This window comes from Rana temporaria, chromosome 5, assembly GCF_905171775.1.
Source record: "Rana temporaria chromosome 5, aRanTem1.1, whole genome shotgun sequence".
NCBI classification, from domain to species: Eukaryota; Metazoa; Chordata; class Amphibia; order Anura; family Ranidae; genus Rana; species Rana temporaria.
In genome coordinates, this window is record NC_053493.1 from 334,741,031 (window position 1) to 334,756,915 (window position 15,885).

Genomic DNA, 15,885 nt, shown 5'->3' on the forward strand with positions numbered 1-15,885 from the left:
CCTCCTGGACGCGCAGCTGCAAACAGGCCCCAGGGGCAAGCTGCAGGGAACAAGAGACCGTGGAACCGTAAGCCGGTTAAGGCTGCCCCTAAGGCAGCCTTGTGAAGGGGCACCCCCACTCTCTCGAGTGGGGGGAAGACTCCGGTTGTTCTCGGAGTTGTGGGGGGCCCAAGTTACCGACCAATGGGTTCTGTCCTCAGTAACTCAGGGGTACAAGCTGGAGTTTCGGGAGTTCCCCCCTCCTCACTTTCAAATGTCAAGACTTCCAGGCGACCCTCAGAGACAGGCATCGCTTCTGTCCGCCCTAGAGCGACTCCTATCTCAAGGAGTGATTATGGAAGTACCAGCAGGGGAGCAAGGACAAGGGTTTTACTCAAACCTCTTCGTTGTCCCGAAGCCAAACGGCGACGTCAGGCCTATTCTGGACCTAAAGTTGTTAAACCGCTTTTTAAGAGTCCGGTTTTTTCGAATGGAGTCCATTCGTTCGGTGGTGGCCGCCCTCCAAGGAAAGGAGTTCTTGGCCTCCATCGATATAAAGGACGCATACCTGCACGTTCCGATTTTCCCAGGCCATTACAGGTATCTGCGTTTTGCCCTAAACTATCGGCATTATCAGTTCGTGGCTCTTCCGTTCGGACTAGCCACGGCCCCTCGGGTTTTTACGAAGATCCTGGCCCCCGTATTAGCCATCCTAAGGGAACAGGGCATCCTGATCATGGCCTACCTAGACGATCTTCTGGTAGTCGACCACTCAGCGGCCGGTCTAAATCGGGCAGTGTTGCTAGCAGTAAACTGCCTAGAGTCCCTGGGTTGGGTTCTAAACCGGGACAAATCGGCTTTACAGCCCACAAGAAGGTTGGAGTATCTAGGTCTGATTTTAGATACAAGACAACAACGGAGCTTCCTGCCCCAGTCCAGAGTGGACTCGATAAGGGAGTTAATCCACATAGTCCTAAGCAGCACAAGGCCATCTATACGCCTCTGCATGCGCCTGTTGGGAAAGCTAGTGGCCACCTTCGAGGCAGTGCCCTATGCCCAGATCCATTCTCGGAGGCTACAGAGAGCAATTCTCGCGGCCTGGGACAAAAGACTCCAGGCCTTGGATCTTCCCATTTCCCTTCCCTATGCGGTAAGGCAGAGCCTGTGTTGGTGGCTAGTCACAAAAAATCTTCTGAAAGGAAGATCGTTCAATCCCCCCTCATGGAGGATAGTAACCACGGACGCCAGCCTATCAGGTTGGGGTGCAGTCCTAGACGATTTAACCCTACAGGGGAAATGGTCAAGGGCAGAATCAGCCCTACCCATAAATGTCTTAGAGATCCGAGCAGCTCGGTTGGCTCTTTTGGGCTGGACGGAGGTTCTGCAGGGCTCCCCAGTAAGGGTACAATCCGACAATGCCACTGCCGTAGCTTATATAAACCACCAGGGTGGCACCAGGAGTCAGGCAGCCCAAAGGGAGGTAGATCGGATCTTTTCATGGGCAGAAGCCCATGTCCCCTGCATCTCAGCTATCTTTATCCCCGGGGTGGACAATTGGCAAGCGGACTTCCTCAGCCGCCAACAGATGTCCCCAGGGGAGTGGTCCCTCCATCCCGAAGTGTTCCAGGTCATTTGCCGGAAGTGGGGTACTCCGGAGGTGGACATTATGGCGTCCAGATTCAATGCCAAAGTAGCAAACTTTGTCTCTCGAACGAGGGATCCATTGGCCTGCGGGACAGATGCCTTGGTGTGTCCTTGGCATCAGTTTGCGCTGATCTATGCCTTCCCTCCAATACGGATGCTACCCCGTCTTCTTCACAGAATTCAAAGGGAACGCAAGCCAGCGATTCTAGTGGCCCCAGCGTGGCCCCGAAGACCTTGGTACTCCTTGATAAAAAGGATGACCGTAGAGGAGCCTTGGGTCCTCCCTCTACGTCCGGACCTCCTCTCACAAGGGCCATTCTACCACCCTGCCTTACAGGCCCTAAATTTAACGGCCTGGCGGCTGAGTCCCTGATTCTCAGAAACAGAGGCCTTTCAGGGCAGGTCGTTTCTACCCTTATAAACGCAAGAAAACCAGTTTCCAGGTTAATATACTATAGGGTGTGGGAGGCCTATATTACCTGGTGTGAAACCAGGAAATGGGATCCCCGCAAATATACTATTGGGAGAATCCTGGAGTTTTTACAGTTGGGAGTGGAAAAAGGTTTGGCGGTCGGCACAATCAAGGGGCAGGTGTCTGCCTTGTCGGTCTTCTTCCAGAGATCGTTGGCTGCCCATTCCTTAATGAAATCCTTTTTACAAGGTGTTATTCGTGTGAATCCCCCGATTAAAGCTCCCCTGTATCCTTGGGATCTAAATTTGGTTCTATCGGCCTTGCAAAGGCAGCCCTTTGAGCCCTTGTCCGTGATTCCTTTGGTCCTTTTGACTAGGAAAATAGTGTTTCTGGTGGCCATGGCATCCGCCAGAAGGGTGTCGGAGTTGGCAGCCTTGTCATGTAAGGCACCTTATTTATTATTGCATAAGGACAGGGTCGTTTTGCGGCCGCTTCCGTCCTTCCTGCCTAAGGTGGTATCAAATTTTCACCTTAATCAAGATGTGATTCTTCCATCATTTTTTCCAAAGCCTTCTTCTAAGGAAGAGAGGTTACTACATTCCTTGGATGTAGTTAGAGCTGTAAAGATTTACTTGGAAGCTACAGCCCAGATTCGTAAGACGGACGTCTTATTCATTCTGCCGGAAGGGCCCAAGAAGGGCCAGGCAGCGTCTAAGGCCACTATTGCTAAGTGGATTAGGCAGACGATTATTCAGGCCTATGGCCTGAAGGGGAAGAGTCCACCCTTATCGGTTAAGGCTCATTCCACTAGAGCTATAAGTGCCTCTTGGGCAGCGTATCACCAGGTCCCTATGGCTCAGGTCTGCAGGGCAGCAACCTGGTCATCTGTCCACACATTTGCAAAATTTTATCAAATGGACGTTAGGAGGAACGCTGATTCAGCCTTTGGGCAGGCGGTACTGCGGGCCGCAGTTTAATCTCCTCTTGTCCGGTGGCACCTCTTGTTTGGTTTTTTCTGGTTGTCTCCCTCCCCTCATGGAGCATTGCTTGGGGACATCCCATATGTAATGGCTATGCTGCTCTGTGTCCCGTGATGTACGATAAAGAAAAAGGGATTTTTATTAACAGCTTACCTGTAAAATCCTTTTCTTGTAGTACATCACGGGACACAGAGCTCCCACCCCTCTTATGGGGAATTTTGGGATGCATATTGCTTGCTACAAAACTGAGGTACTCCCACTATGGGTGGGGGTTATATAGGGAGGGAACTTCCTGTCGGAGAGTGCCAGTGTCCATCACCTGAAGGTACACTATATAACCCATATGTAATGGCTATGCTGCTCTGTGTCCCGTGATGTACTACAAGAAAAGGATTTTACAGGTAAGCTGTTAATAAAAATCCCTTTTTTTTGTATGTATGTTTTTTTGCTTGTTCATAGTATCAGCATCCATGCTCAGTAACAGCAATGAAAATCAATGCTGAAAAAACTTCTCTGTAAACAGTAGGCTGTATCCACTTTTGAGTGCACTCTAAATGAATGGCAGCATAGAAAATTTAAGACTCCCTTACTATGGACAATAAGCAAAGTTTTTGTGAAGCATCTATCTGAGTGAGGAGTCTTAAGCCCTAATTCTTCAGCTGGCTAGAATTGGGGCCCAGTCCTTATGGTGGTACACATGAGTACAGTCCCAGTTAAAGTCTGCATGCAATAAATAAAGGAGAAAATGGGGGGATTTTTGGGACTTTAAATGAAGCATGCAGCATGAACGCAAATAAGCACTGTGTGTCTGTGAAATCGTTTTATTTTCCATATAGCAATACAGATGAAGTCAATCCATAATGCAAGTAAAAATATGAATAGATACTAAAAATTAATGTATGTACACATATTAACATGGCATGCAGATAAAGATAGTAACATGCCCAATACTGACATCCGTTTTCACATGATGTATGAAGCAAAACATGATTTGTAAAATTACAACATTGTCAGACATGATTGATGAATGAGTAGATAAAATTCCATAATAGTAATATAACTGTGGCATCAACAGAGCTCGATGCATTTTGTGGATGCTTGTGCTTCTACATCCCACATTCACAAGCCTTTTTGTAAGTATGGGTGGATAATTATTTACTCTTTTATTACACTTTCCCCTATACACTTTATTTTAGTCAGACTGTGGTTTACTATACCTATATATATTTTATAGATACATTTGTTGCATCTTCTCCTGATGAGTGGAAGCATCCACGAAACGCGTCAAACTTTGTTCATGCCACAGTTATATTACTATTATGGAATTTTATCTACTCATTCATTAATCATGTCTGATGATGTTGTAATTTTACAAATCATGTTTTGCTTCATACATCATGTAAACACGGATGTCGGTATTGGGCATGTTACTATCTGTATCTCCATGCCATGTTAATATATGGATAACATGATTTTTTTTTACCTATTTATATTTTTACTTGCATTGTGGATTGACTTCATCTGTATTGCTATATGGAAAATAAAATACTTTTACAGGCGCACAGTACTTATTTGCGTTCATGCTGCATGCTTCATTTAGAGCCCTTGCATACTGACAGCGCGGCCGAGTTAGCGGTAAAGCGTCGCTAGTTTTAGCAGCTCTTCACCGTCGTTTTAGAGGTGCTTTTCGGTCAATAGCGGGGTGCTTTTAACCCCCGCTAGTGGCCGAATAAAGAGTTAAAATCGCCTGCAAAGCACCACTGCAGAGGCGCTTTGCAGGTGCATCGGCAGCGGTGCCCATTGATTTCAATAGGCAGGGGCGCTTCAGGAGCGTTGTACACACCGCTCCTAAAGCACCCCAAAGTTGCTGCATGCAGGACATTTTTAACGTCCTGCCAGCACAACGCCCCAGTGGGAAAGCATGCAGGCTTTCACACTGGGACTGCCGATGAGGCATTTTTAAGGTGCTTATTTTTAGAGCTAAAGCACCTGAAAAACCACTCCAGTGTGAAAGGGGTCTCAAAGTCCCAAAAATCCCCCATTTTCTCCTTTGCATATCAGGGATAGAGGCATTGGACCCACACATCCTACACCTCATTTAAAGTGCCAAAACGTTCTCCTTGCATGCAATAAATAGTGCTGCTAGTTAGATGGCCAGTCGGTATTTGTTCTGTCTCTGCTAGCAGCAACAGGTTAATGGCAGTAGTGTCCTTTCACCAGTGATATCACAGCAGATGTCAGCAGATTGATGTACTCACAAGTGCAGTGATATGCATACCTTGGTCTCTTCGGAGCAAATAGGAAATCCCTCAGTAGTTAACCTATGACAAAACAGCTCTCTCTCTCTTCATACCTGGCTCGCATTGGGAATTGTAGTCCAATAGTCCATTAAGTGCCATAGCAAATTTTCTTTCCCAAACTTCAACTGTCATGATTCAATGCTGCCAACCATCAAGTCTCTTGAGCTTCTTCTAATTGTCGGCTCCTCCTGGTGGATTGAGGCGAGGTAGTGTTAGCCTAATTCACTCTCTGTCTCTAGCCAAGCACATGTCTACACTTGTATAGGATAAGAACCTTACGATAATTGGGCAGCATATATAGAACAGGTGGACAAATCTCTCATTGTGCGTTTATTGTGTCTTTACGTATTCCAACAATCACTACAGGTGAATGCAGCCACAGTTTGGCAGACATTTTTGCGCCTGGCTTAAAGGATGTTAGAATGGACGGGGCCACCTATATAGAAAATTTCTATTTATCTTGAACAGTCCGAAGTTTCAATAGTGTATGGACAGCTTAAAGGGTCACTAAAGGAATTTTTTAGCTAAATAGCTTCCTTTACCCTACTGCAGTCCTGGTTTCATGTCCTCATTGTTTGTTTTTGCTCTGATGTTGCTGTAATTCTGCTCTGTTCTGGACACTTCCTGGTTGTCTGTTTCCTGAGGACCACAGTACTGGGAGCTTCTAGTTTTGTTTTTCAAACCATCACTTCTCTATGGCTCTATACAGCACAGAGGCAGGATAACATGCAAAAACGAAACTGAAACTACACGTACATTATATGATTGATTTTTATCTATTTTTAATCGTTTTTCAAAGGAATCATTTAACTATTATGGCCCGGATTCACAAAGCACTTCACTTACGCCGACGTATCTCGAGATACGCCGCGTAAATGTAAATATGCGCCGTCGTATCTAAGCGCCTGACTCAGAAACCAATATACGCCTGAAAATAGGCTTCATCCGACCAACGTAACTTTCCTACGCCGGCGTATCGTGGGCGCATATTTACGCTGGACGTATTTGGCACACCCATGGATTTTCTATTCACATATGCAAATGAGGGAGATACGCTGATTCACGAACGTTCGTCCGTCCGACGCAGTGCGCCTAAAGTCCTACGTCCGGCGTAAAGTTATGCCCCATAAAGCATGTGTAAGTCAGTAGCATCCATGCAAATGGCTGCACCAGGGAACACAAGCCGACAAATTTTACGTAGTTTATGTAGGACGTGAATATGACTAGGCATGGTTACGTCCACGGAGTAGATCCGACATGATTCTGAGCATGCGCACCGGGTTGCGTCCACGGGACGGCGCATGCGCCGTTCATTATACGTATCTGTCTGAGACTCAGCCCATCATTTGCATGGGGTCACGCCTCATTTGCATGGCTCACGCCCACTTCCACATATGGCGGCTTACGCCTAGGAAACCCAGCGCAGATTTGGCAGCACTGGCTTTGTGAATCCAGTGCTTGCTTCTCTGTGCTGCGTCGGCGTAGCATATATTAGATACGCTACGCCGGCATAACTATGCGCCGATGTATGTGAATCCGGGCCTATGTCTCTATACCCTGTAAACAGTCATTTGAGCAACAAAAAAATAATTCCTTTACAACTCCTTTAAGCCTGATTTGAGCTTTCATCTATCTGAGAGCAGCTTATTTATTTTTTCTCCATAATTTGATTGGAGAATTTAAGTGGAAACCTCCTTTAATCAAACATTTAAATGTTTTGCCTATTTTGACCACAGAAGAGACATACCGTAAACAGTTTTAGAATCATTCATATAATCCTGTGATAGGCTTCCTGTGGACATCTTGCCTTACAAGTACAGCTCTTGTGAACATTTTAACTAATTGGTAGCAGAGAACTGCACCGTGTATTCTGCCTATTTGTATGTTATTGCTGCTGATGGTTAGGTGAGGACTGATCCTAAAAAATAACTGTATGCTTTATGTATTGCACAGTGACTGTAACAGCAACAGAAACTCCATTGCCTCCTTCACTAGTGTATGCAGCAGCCAGTGTAGTTCATACCTACACAGCGATGACATGGACTCTGGTAAGATTATTTTTATGTGAATACAGTGCAATTCATTTCCTAACCTGTATATAATTTCGACTGTGAATTAGTAAACATGCAAGTTACTAATTCGTCTTGATTACAATAGCTCAAACCCATACGCTACATTTTCACATAATGTAATTTCAAAAGTTGCCTTTCGTTTTTCAAATCTGCAGCTTTCATTCAACAAATTCCTAGTGATCCTGCCATAAAAGGTCATTGTTCAGAAACTTCCTGTTACAGGCTGACAACAGTCTCCCATTCTGCATTGTCTCTGTCCCATAAACCACTGTTGCTGACACACATTGCACAGGCGTGGTCCACCATTGTTACTATCAGGAAGCCAGTACAAAAGAAATAATGTGTGATTGACACTGGAGCAAGTGCATAAGAAGTGGCTGAAAAGGCTAGAGGAGATCAGCAACACTGAGATATAAAAAAGGTTGAAAAAAGGGAAAAACAAATATTTTACGAGAAAATGGCTAGGAAACACTGGGCCAGGTCCACATAGATTGGCACCGGCGCAGCGTATCTAAGAAACGCTATGCCGCCGTAACTTACTTGGCTTTGTTTCAAATCTACAACGAATTTGCGCTGTAAGTTACGGCGACGTAGTGTATCTCTGGCGGCGGAATTCAAATCGGCGATTAGGGGGCGTGATTCATTTAAATGAAGCGCGTCCCCGCGCCGAATGAACTGCACATGCTCCGTTTCTAAATTTCCCGCCGTGCATTGCGCGAAATGACGTCGCAAGGACGTCATTTTTTAAACTTAGACGTGACTTACGTCCATCCCGATTCACGGACGACTTACGCAAAAGAAAGAAAAAATTCAAATTTCGACGCGGGAACGAAGGCCATACTTAACATGGCAAATCTAACTATACGCCGCAAAAAAGCAGCTTTAACTATACGCCGGAAAAAGCCGACTAGAGACGACGTAAGAGAATGCGATGGCCGCACGTACGTTCGTGGATCGTCGGAAATAGCTAATTTGCATACCCGACGCGGAAAACGACGCAAACTCCACCCAGCGGATGCCGAAGTATTGCATCTACGATCCGAAGGCGTACGAAGCCATACGCCTGTCGGATCTAACCCAGATGCCGTCGTATCTTGGTTTGAGGATTCAAACTAAAGATACGATGCGGGAAATTTGAAAGTACGCCGGCGTATTCTCACTGTGGATCTGGCCCACTGTTCTTTAGCAAACTAAATATTATCCATTTAGGGTACTTTATTCACCGAATAAGAGTAGGGTATTTCATGTTATTATTAAGTAGGTTGTATTTACCTTTCTCTTATTTTGCTCCTTATTCCTCAAGTTGAATTATAGCCATATAGGTATGTATCCATGATACACAAAGTGCATCCAGCCACCGTAGGTAATTGTTGGCTATGCAAACCGCCTTGAATAGCCTCTGACAACCTGTCATTGCATAGTACAGTCTCGGCAGCCGCAGCTATCTACCCACAACTGTCAATCCCAGCCATAGGAATTAGCAGATTCTTTCTGCTGACATTTTAAGTGTGGTTAAATGCCTGTGCGAATGCGGCCTAAGAACATAAAGGGCTGTAACCAAGAGCATCCAATTTTCAATAAGTGTTTACATAATTGACTTCCATAAACTGAATAAATTGCTATGGATTACTGCACTTTGCCCATTATCATTGATGTTTGTTATTTAGACAATTCTAGAGCTTTGTGAAGGAGTACTCTGAGTTGGTGCCAAACAGAAGGCAATAGGACATATCCTGTTGTGAACAAGGCATAGGGAACACAGGCTGACATCGTAGAATTTTGCATATTTTATTGTGTCTAATTCCTTTATACCACAGGGGATGAGCTGCCATTAAATGTCAGAATTTCCCATGAGAAGCAAGATAAATTACACAGCTGCTTGGAGCACCTTTTCAGTCAGGTGAGTGAAGTACAATAGGCAAATGTTTTATTACTTTCTGTAGATAACATACAACATGTAAAACAAAGAACAAGTCAGCACTTGCTAAATCAGGCCGCTAGCATAAAAGGTCAATATGTGAAACCCTCATGTCAGAAATGTGCATATACTGTACTGTATAATGCTGCACCCAAACATTCAATCAGGGATTAGACAAAAATATGGAAGCACTACATGAGTTGCAAGTTTGTAGACCTGTTTTGCGTTGAAAGCGTAAATGATGTGACAGTCTTTTGCTTCTGCTGTGTGATGAGAGACCCAGCTAAAAGGCGGGAAACCGCACTTTCGTCATTCACTGCATGCACTGCTAGTAATATGGAGTCATGTGAGGCCCCGTACACACGTCCGAGGAACTCGACGTGCCAAACACATCGAGTTCCTCGTCGAGTTCTGTGTTGAAGCCGCCAAGGATCTCGGCGAGCCAACTTTCCTCATTGAACAACGAGGAAATAGAGAACATGTTCTCTATTTGGCTCGACGAGGAACTCGTCGGCTTCCTCGGCCGAAAGTGTACACACACCGGGTTTCTCGGCAGAATTCAGCTCCGATGGAGTTTCTGGCTGAATTCTGCTGAGAAACTCGGTCGTGTGTACGGGGCCTAAGAGCTCAGCTTACTGAGTTTCTGAGGGAAAATTGTTGGTGCTCATTTAGCTGGTGCCTCTGTGACTGAAGTTGCCAATTTATTTGTGGTGTTGGGAGGTACAGTATCAAACTTTATGACGGCATATACAATTCCTTGAAAAATGTTGTCTGATAAGCATAAGCGCGGTCAACATGGTCAACTAACTGAAAAAGACAAAATAACATTGTGCAGGATTGTGACCCGGACTTCTGCATGAAGAGTGGTATCAGATTCCATTATTCACAATCCAAGACTTATGCCGCGTACACACGATCGGACCGCTTTCATCGGACCAAACCGGTCGTGTGTGGGCCCCATCGGTTATTTATCCATAGGTTAAAAAAAAGCCAACGTGTTATAAATTTAACTGATGGATTCTTAACCGATAGAAAAAAATTATAGTTAGTAGGCACGACCATCGGTTAAAAATCCACGCATGCTCAGAATCAAGTCGACGCATGCTTGGAAGCATTGAACTTCGTTTTTTTCAGCACGTCGTTGTGTTTTACGTCACCGCGTTCTGACACGATCGGTTTTTTAACCGATGGTGTGTAGGCACGACTGACCATCAGTCAGCTTCATCGTTTAACCGATGAAAACGGTCCATCAGACCGTTCTCATCGGATAGACCGATTGTGTGTATGCGGCATTAGGCCTCATGCACACTGGACGTTCTAAAAAAAGTCATTAAAAAAGAGTGTTTTTGCAATAGCGTTTTTTTGAAACCACCTCTCTGCTATTAGTAAGGGATAAAAATTTAAAAACAAAAAATGCAGAGACATGTTTATTAAGCGTTCTTGATGCCGTTTTTCGACGTTAGAGCGTTTTGGAGGGGGGAGGGGTTTACAGCCAAAAAACACCCCCAGCCAAAAACAGATGATGACAGCCTATGGACACATAGGATAATATGCTGGAGACTTAATTGACTGTAGAAAAAAACATCTGCAGTCAAAAACAACAGCTGTAAAAACATCCAGTGTGCATGAGGCCTTATATTTTCCAATTCCCAGGAGAATTCAGGTAGTCTTGGATGCCAAAGGTGGTCCAACACCATATTAGGTAACTATTTTGTTCTTTTACCATACTTGTTTCCATAATTTTGTCCAACCCCTGTATATGTCCGATAGAGACAAATTAATTCAAATTATCTGTGTTGCAATTCATAAAAAATGTGCATCAATTCATCCTTCTTTGTGCAAAATCATAAATAAATAGGAAATAATAATTCATTATGTTGTCCATGACTTTATTCCTATAAACCACCAATTCACACTCCTAATGCCACGTACACACGATCGGTACATCCGATAAAAACGGACCGATGGATTTTTTCATCAAATATACGATGAAGCTGTCTATCATCAGTCTTGCTTACAAACCATCAGTTAAAAATCTGTTTGTGTCAGAACGCGTGACGTAAAACACTACGACGTGCTGAGAAAAATGAAGTTCAATGCTTCCGAGCATGCGTCGACTTGATCCTGAGCATGCATGGATTTTGCCCACAGACGATCATTTTTTTCTATCGTTTTTTTAACCATCAGATTATTTTAAAACAGGTTCTAAGTTTTTTCACAGATGGGGAAAAAAACAATGGGGCCCACACACGATCGGTTCGTGTGTGGGTCCACACACAAACACACGATACACCCTGTATCGTGTGTACAGGGCATAAGGAGTGTGTGGGATAAATTTGGTAAGTTCCTTACAAATGTCGAATAAAGTTCTAAAGTAATTTTCTTATAGTATAATTTATCTAACAAAACATTAACTAGATTCTTTACTTTTAAGATGATGAAGAATTTATGTACATTTTTGCTTTATGACAGGTGGAATCAATTACTAATCTTCTAAGGGGACCAGCTGTTGCAAGGGCATTTGAGCAAACAAAATACTTTACACCGGGACGAGGCCTGCAAGGTAATAAATAACTACACTCCTCACAATGGCCCCCATAATCTATGTATGTTTATTTAAAATGTATGTTTAGTAAAAGTGTTCTTGAAGAAACTCTTCCACAGTGCACAATGGTGGAAATGTAAAATGCTAAAGTTTTTCTTTTGGAAGACTATACTGCTTAACAGGGTCGGTGCTAGACTATTTTGCACCCTAGGCGAGACCAGCTACTTGCGCCCCCCAAATAAATAAATACAATCATTTTAGCACCAGAACTCCTGGTGGAGGGATGGAGCCAGGTGGAGGGATGGAGCCAGGTGGACAGGAGAGGGGGTGCAGCTAGGTGGGGGGATGAGCCAGGTGGATAGATGAGTCAGGTGGATGGATGAGCCAGGTGGATGGATAAGCCATGTAGGTGGATGAGTCAGGCGTGGGGATGAGTCAGGTGGATGAATAAGTCAGGTGGGGGATGAGCCAGGTGGATGAATGAGCCAGGTGGGGGGTGACTCAGGTGGATGGATGAGCCAGGTTGATGGATGAGCCAGGTGGGGGGGTGAGCCAGGTGGATGGATGAGCCAGGTAGGGGGGGATGAGCCAGGTGGGGGGGGGTGAGCCAGGTGGATGGATGAGCCAGGTGGATGGATGAGCCAGGTGGATGGATGAGCCAGGTGGATGGATGAGCCAGGTGGGGGAAGAGCCAGGTGGATGAATGAGCCAGGTGGGGGGGGTGAGCCAGGTGGGGGGGGGTGAGCCAGGTGGGGGGATGAGCCAGGTGGGGGGGGGGGTGAGCCAGGTGGATGAATGAGCCAGGTGGGGGGATGAGCCAGGTGGGGGGGGTGAGCCAGGTGGATGGCTGAGCCAGGTGGATGGCTGAGCCAGGTGGATGGCTGAGCCAGGTGGATGAATGAGCCAGGTGGATGAATGAGCCAGGTGGATGAATGAGCCAGGTGGATGAATGAGCCAGGTGGATGGATGAGCCAGGTGGATGGATGAGCCAGGTGGATGGATGAGCCAGGTGGATGGATGAGCCAGGTGGATGGATGAGCCAGGTGGATGAATGAGTCAGGTGGATGAATGAGTCAGGTGGATGAATAAGTCAGATGGGGGGGGGTGAGCCAGGTGGGGGGGATCAGCCAGGTGGGGTGAGCCAGGTGGGGGGGATGAGCCAAGTGGGGGGATATACCAGGGGGATAGATGGAGTCAGGTGGAAAGGAGAGGGGGGTGTAGCCAAGTGGAGGGGGTCAGCAGCTCCGGCGGCTGGCATATTTACTTTGGACTCATCCAGCTCCAGGAGAAGTGGCCTGGCAGCCTCAGCCCAGTGTGTTTGATATGCAAAGTGAGCAGTCCGTTCGCATTTAGTAAATCAACCCCAAAGAGTTTCTTTGGGCCAGAATTAAAGTTTAGAATGGGGAAGCTTTGGAGCTTCTATCAGGCTTTTATTGCTGTCTAGATTCCGTTTTGATAGATGCCCCTCACTTGCTGTCTCCTTGATAGTGGACATCAGGACAGGAAGTGAGGGGAAATCTCCCCAACAAGGACTAAGATGGTAACAGAAGCTTGCCTGAGGTTTAAAGAATTCTCCATTCTGGTCACAACAAAAACTACATGGGAGACAGCTGGGTACACATGAATCGAAAATTAGCTGGTTCAGCTGGGCTTGGCTAAATACCAACCTGAGGGTACTGTGGCTGTCCCAGTTCGACAGAAGCTGATATTTAGATCAGCTTATGTTGAATGGTCCTTTATGAAAACCTTTTTGGATCAGCAGATGCAGAAAAAACTGAGTGTATCCAGATTAAATCTCCACAAGTAAAGGAAGCCGCTCACCACGTAAAAGCCTTTAGTCCAATATATGCAAACTCTATGATAAATACAATTCTTGTATTTGCAAGCTTTAATGCGTTTCACCCCAGATGGCTCTTACTCATAGGACAGTGAGAAGCAGTGTCTGCATAGGACAAATATACCATGACTCCTAACAACAAAGTTTGGCTGGAAACTCTGAACCAATGTGTTATGTGTAATATATATATATATATATGGATGACTAATAGTTATCTCAAACTCAATAGTGCTAAAACAGAACTCTTTATCTTCGATGCCAGTCGGAAGAAACCACCGACAACAAACTGGACACCATCTCCCATCCTGGGACAAATCATCGCCCCTAGCTCCAAAGTCAAAAGTCTGGGAGTCACGTTTGACACCTTCATGACAATGGACGCACAAATAGGGTCAGTAGTCAGCGGGGCGCACCATTTGATGCGCCTACTACGCAGACTGATTCCATTTATTCCCAAAGAAGACGTAGCAGTCGTGGTGGGATCTATCGTGAATTCCAGACTGGACTATGCAAATGCCCTTTACCTCGGGCTACCCAAGTACCAAATCGCTCGTCTCCAAGTCGTACAGAATACGGCCGCTAGACTGGTGACTGGGAAAAAATCTTGGGAATCAATCTCACCTTCACTGAGATCCCTTCACTGGCTGCCAGTGAAAGACAGAATTGCATTCAAAGCACTCTGCCTGACACATAAGTGCATCCATGGGAAGGCTCCTAGATATCTATGCGACAAGATCAAACCGTACAATTGCAGCCGCATTCTGCGTTCCACCGACCAAAATTTGGTCAAGGTTCCTATAACCAAATACAAGTCCAAAGGAGAAAGAAGGTTTGCTTTCCAGGGCCCCAGGCTGTGGAATGCTTTACCAACCAGCATTCGGTTGGAGCAAAACCACCTGTCTTTCAGAGGGCAGATCAAAACCCTGCTTTTCTGAAAGGCATGAGACACTAACAACAAGCGCCCAGAGGCGATTCAGTTCGCATGTGCCGCGCTATATAAGTTTTTCATTCATTCATTCATTCATATATATATATATATATATATATATATATATATATATATATATATATATATATATATATATATATATATATATATATATATATATATATATATATATATGTATGTTCCTTTTATTTTTTTCTGAAGGTCCCCCATTATCTCTAGTTACACCTTGGCTTGGTTAATGTCACAGCTGTTACCGATATGGCAGCTTAAAGAAAATGGATATAAACGCTACAAATAGCAGTTATTTCTTCATTTTTCTGAGCTATGGAGTGACGATGATAAATAATCTTAGCACAGTTATATTGCCGACATCCAGATGTGAGTTTTCAAGCTGTCACTCTTTAATTTTTATGTTCTCTATAGAATTTCAACAGGAAATGGAGCCTAAATTAAGCTGTCCAAAGCGGTTACGACTTCATATTAAACAGGATCCTTGGAATCTGCCAAGTAGTGTCCGAATTCTTGCACAGAACATTAGAAAGTTTGTAGAAGGTGAGTTAAAATTATCCAGAATGTTCGAAAAAATAAATATTGGAAATGTTGTTTCAAAAGCATATTTTTCTTTCATCCTGAGATTTCATATACATTATGCTTGGCTAAGATATCAGAATTTAAGGGATAACAAATAATGCATACAAAACATTACCTTTCTTTCTGGGACACTCCAACATTTAAGCCTGGTACACACTATGGGCCAAATTCAGATAGAGATACGACGGCGTATCTCCTGATACGCCGTTGTATCTCTGAGCTCCGTCCGACGTATCTATGTGACTGATTCATAGAATCAGTTACGCATAGATCTCCCTAAGATCCGCCAGGTGTAAGTGACTTACACCGTCAGATCTTAGGCTGCAATCTCACGCTGGCCGCTAGGTGGCGCTTCCGTTTGTATACGCGACGAATATGCAAATGAGGATTTCCGCCGATTCAGAAACGAACGACCGCCCGGCGCATCTTTTTTACGTCGTTTGCGTTCGGCTTTTTCCGGCGTATAGTTACCCCTGCTATATGCGGCGTATCCTATGTTAAGTATGGCCGTCGTTCCCGGGTCGAATTTTGAATTGTTTACGTCGTTTGCGTAAGTCGGTCGCGAATACGGATGGACGTAATTTACGTTCACGACGAAACCTAGCAACGTCATTTGGAGCAATGCACGCTGGGAAATTTAGCAGACGGCTCATGTGCA

General features: G+C 44.9%; 1 protein-coding gene across 1 annotated transcript in view; it reads left to right on the plus strand.

Moving 5' to 3' along the window:
• The window catches only part of PREX2 (phosphatidylinositol-3,4,5-trisphosphate dependent Rac exchange factor 2), a 370,987-nt gene that overhangs the window by 234,952 nt on the left and 120,150 nt on the right, over positions 1-15,885 (plus strand). Inside the window, exons 27-30 of the mRNA XM_040354370.1 lie at positions 7,269-7,363; positions 9,205-9,287; positions 11,778-11,868; positions 15,060-15,188. Of these exons, the coding sequence (XP_040210304.1) occupies positions 7,269-7,363; positions 9,205-9,287; positions 11,778-11,868; positions 15,060-15,188 (398 nt within the window). The remainder of the gene's footprint in view (positions 1-7,268; positions 7,364-9,204; positions 9,288-11,777; positions 11,869-15,059; positions 15,189-15,885) is intronic.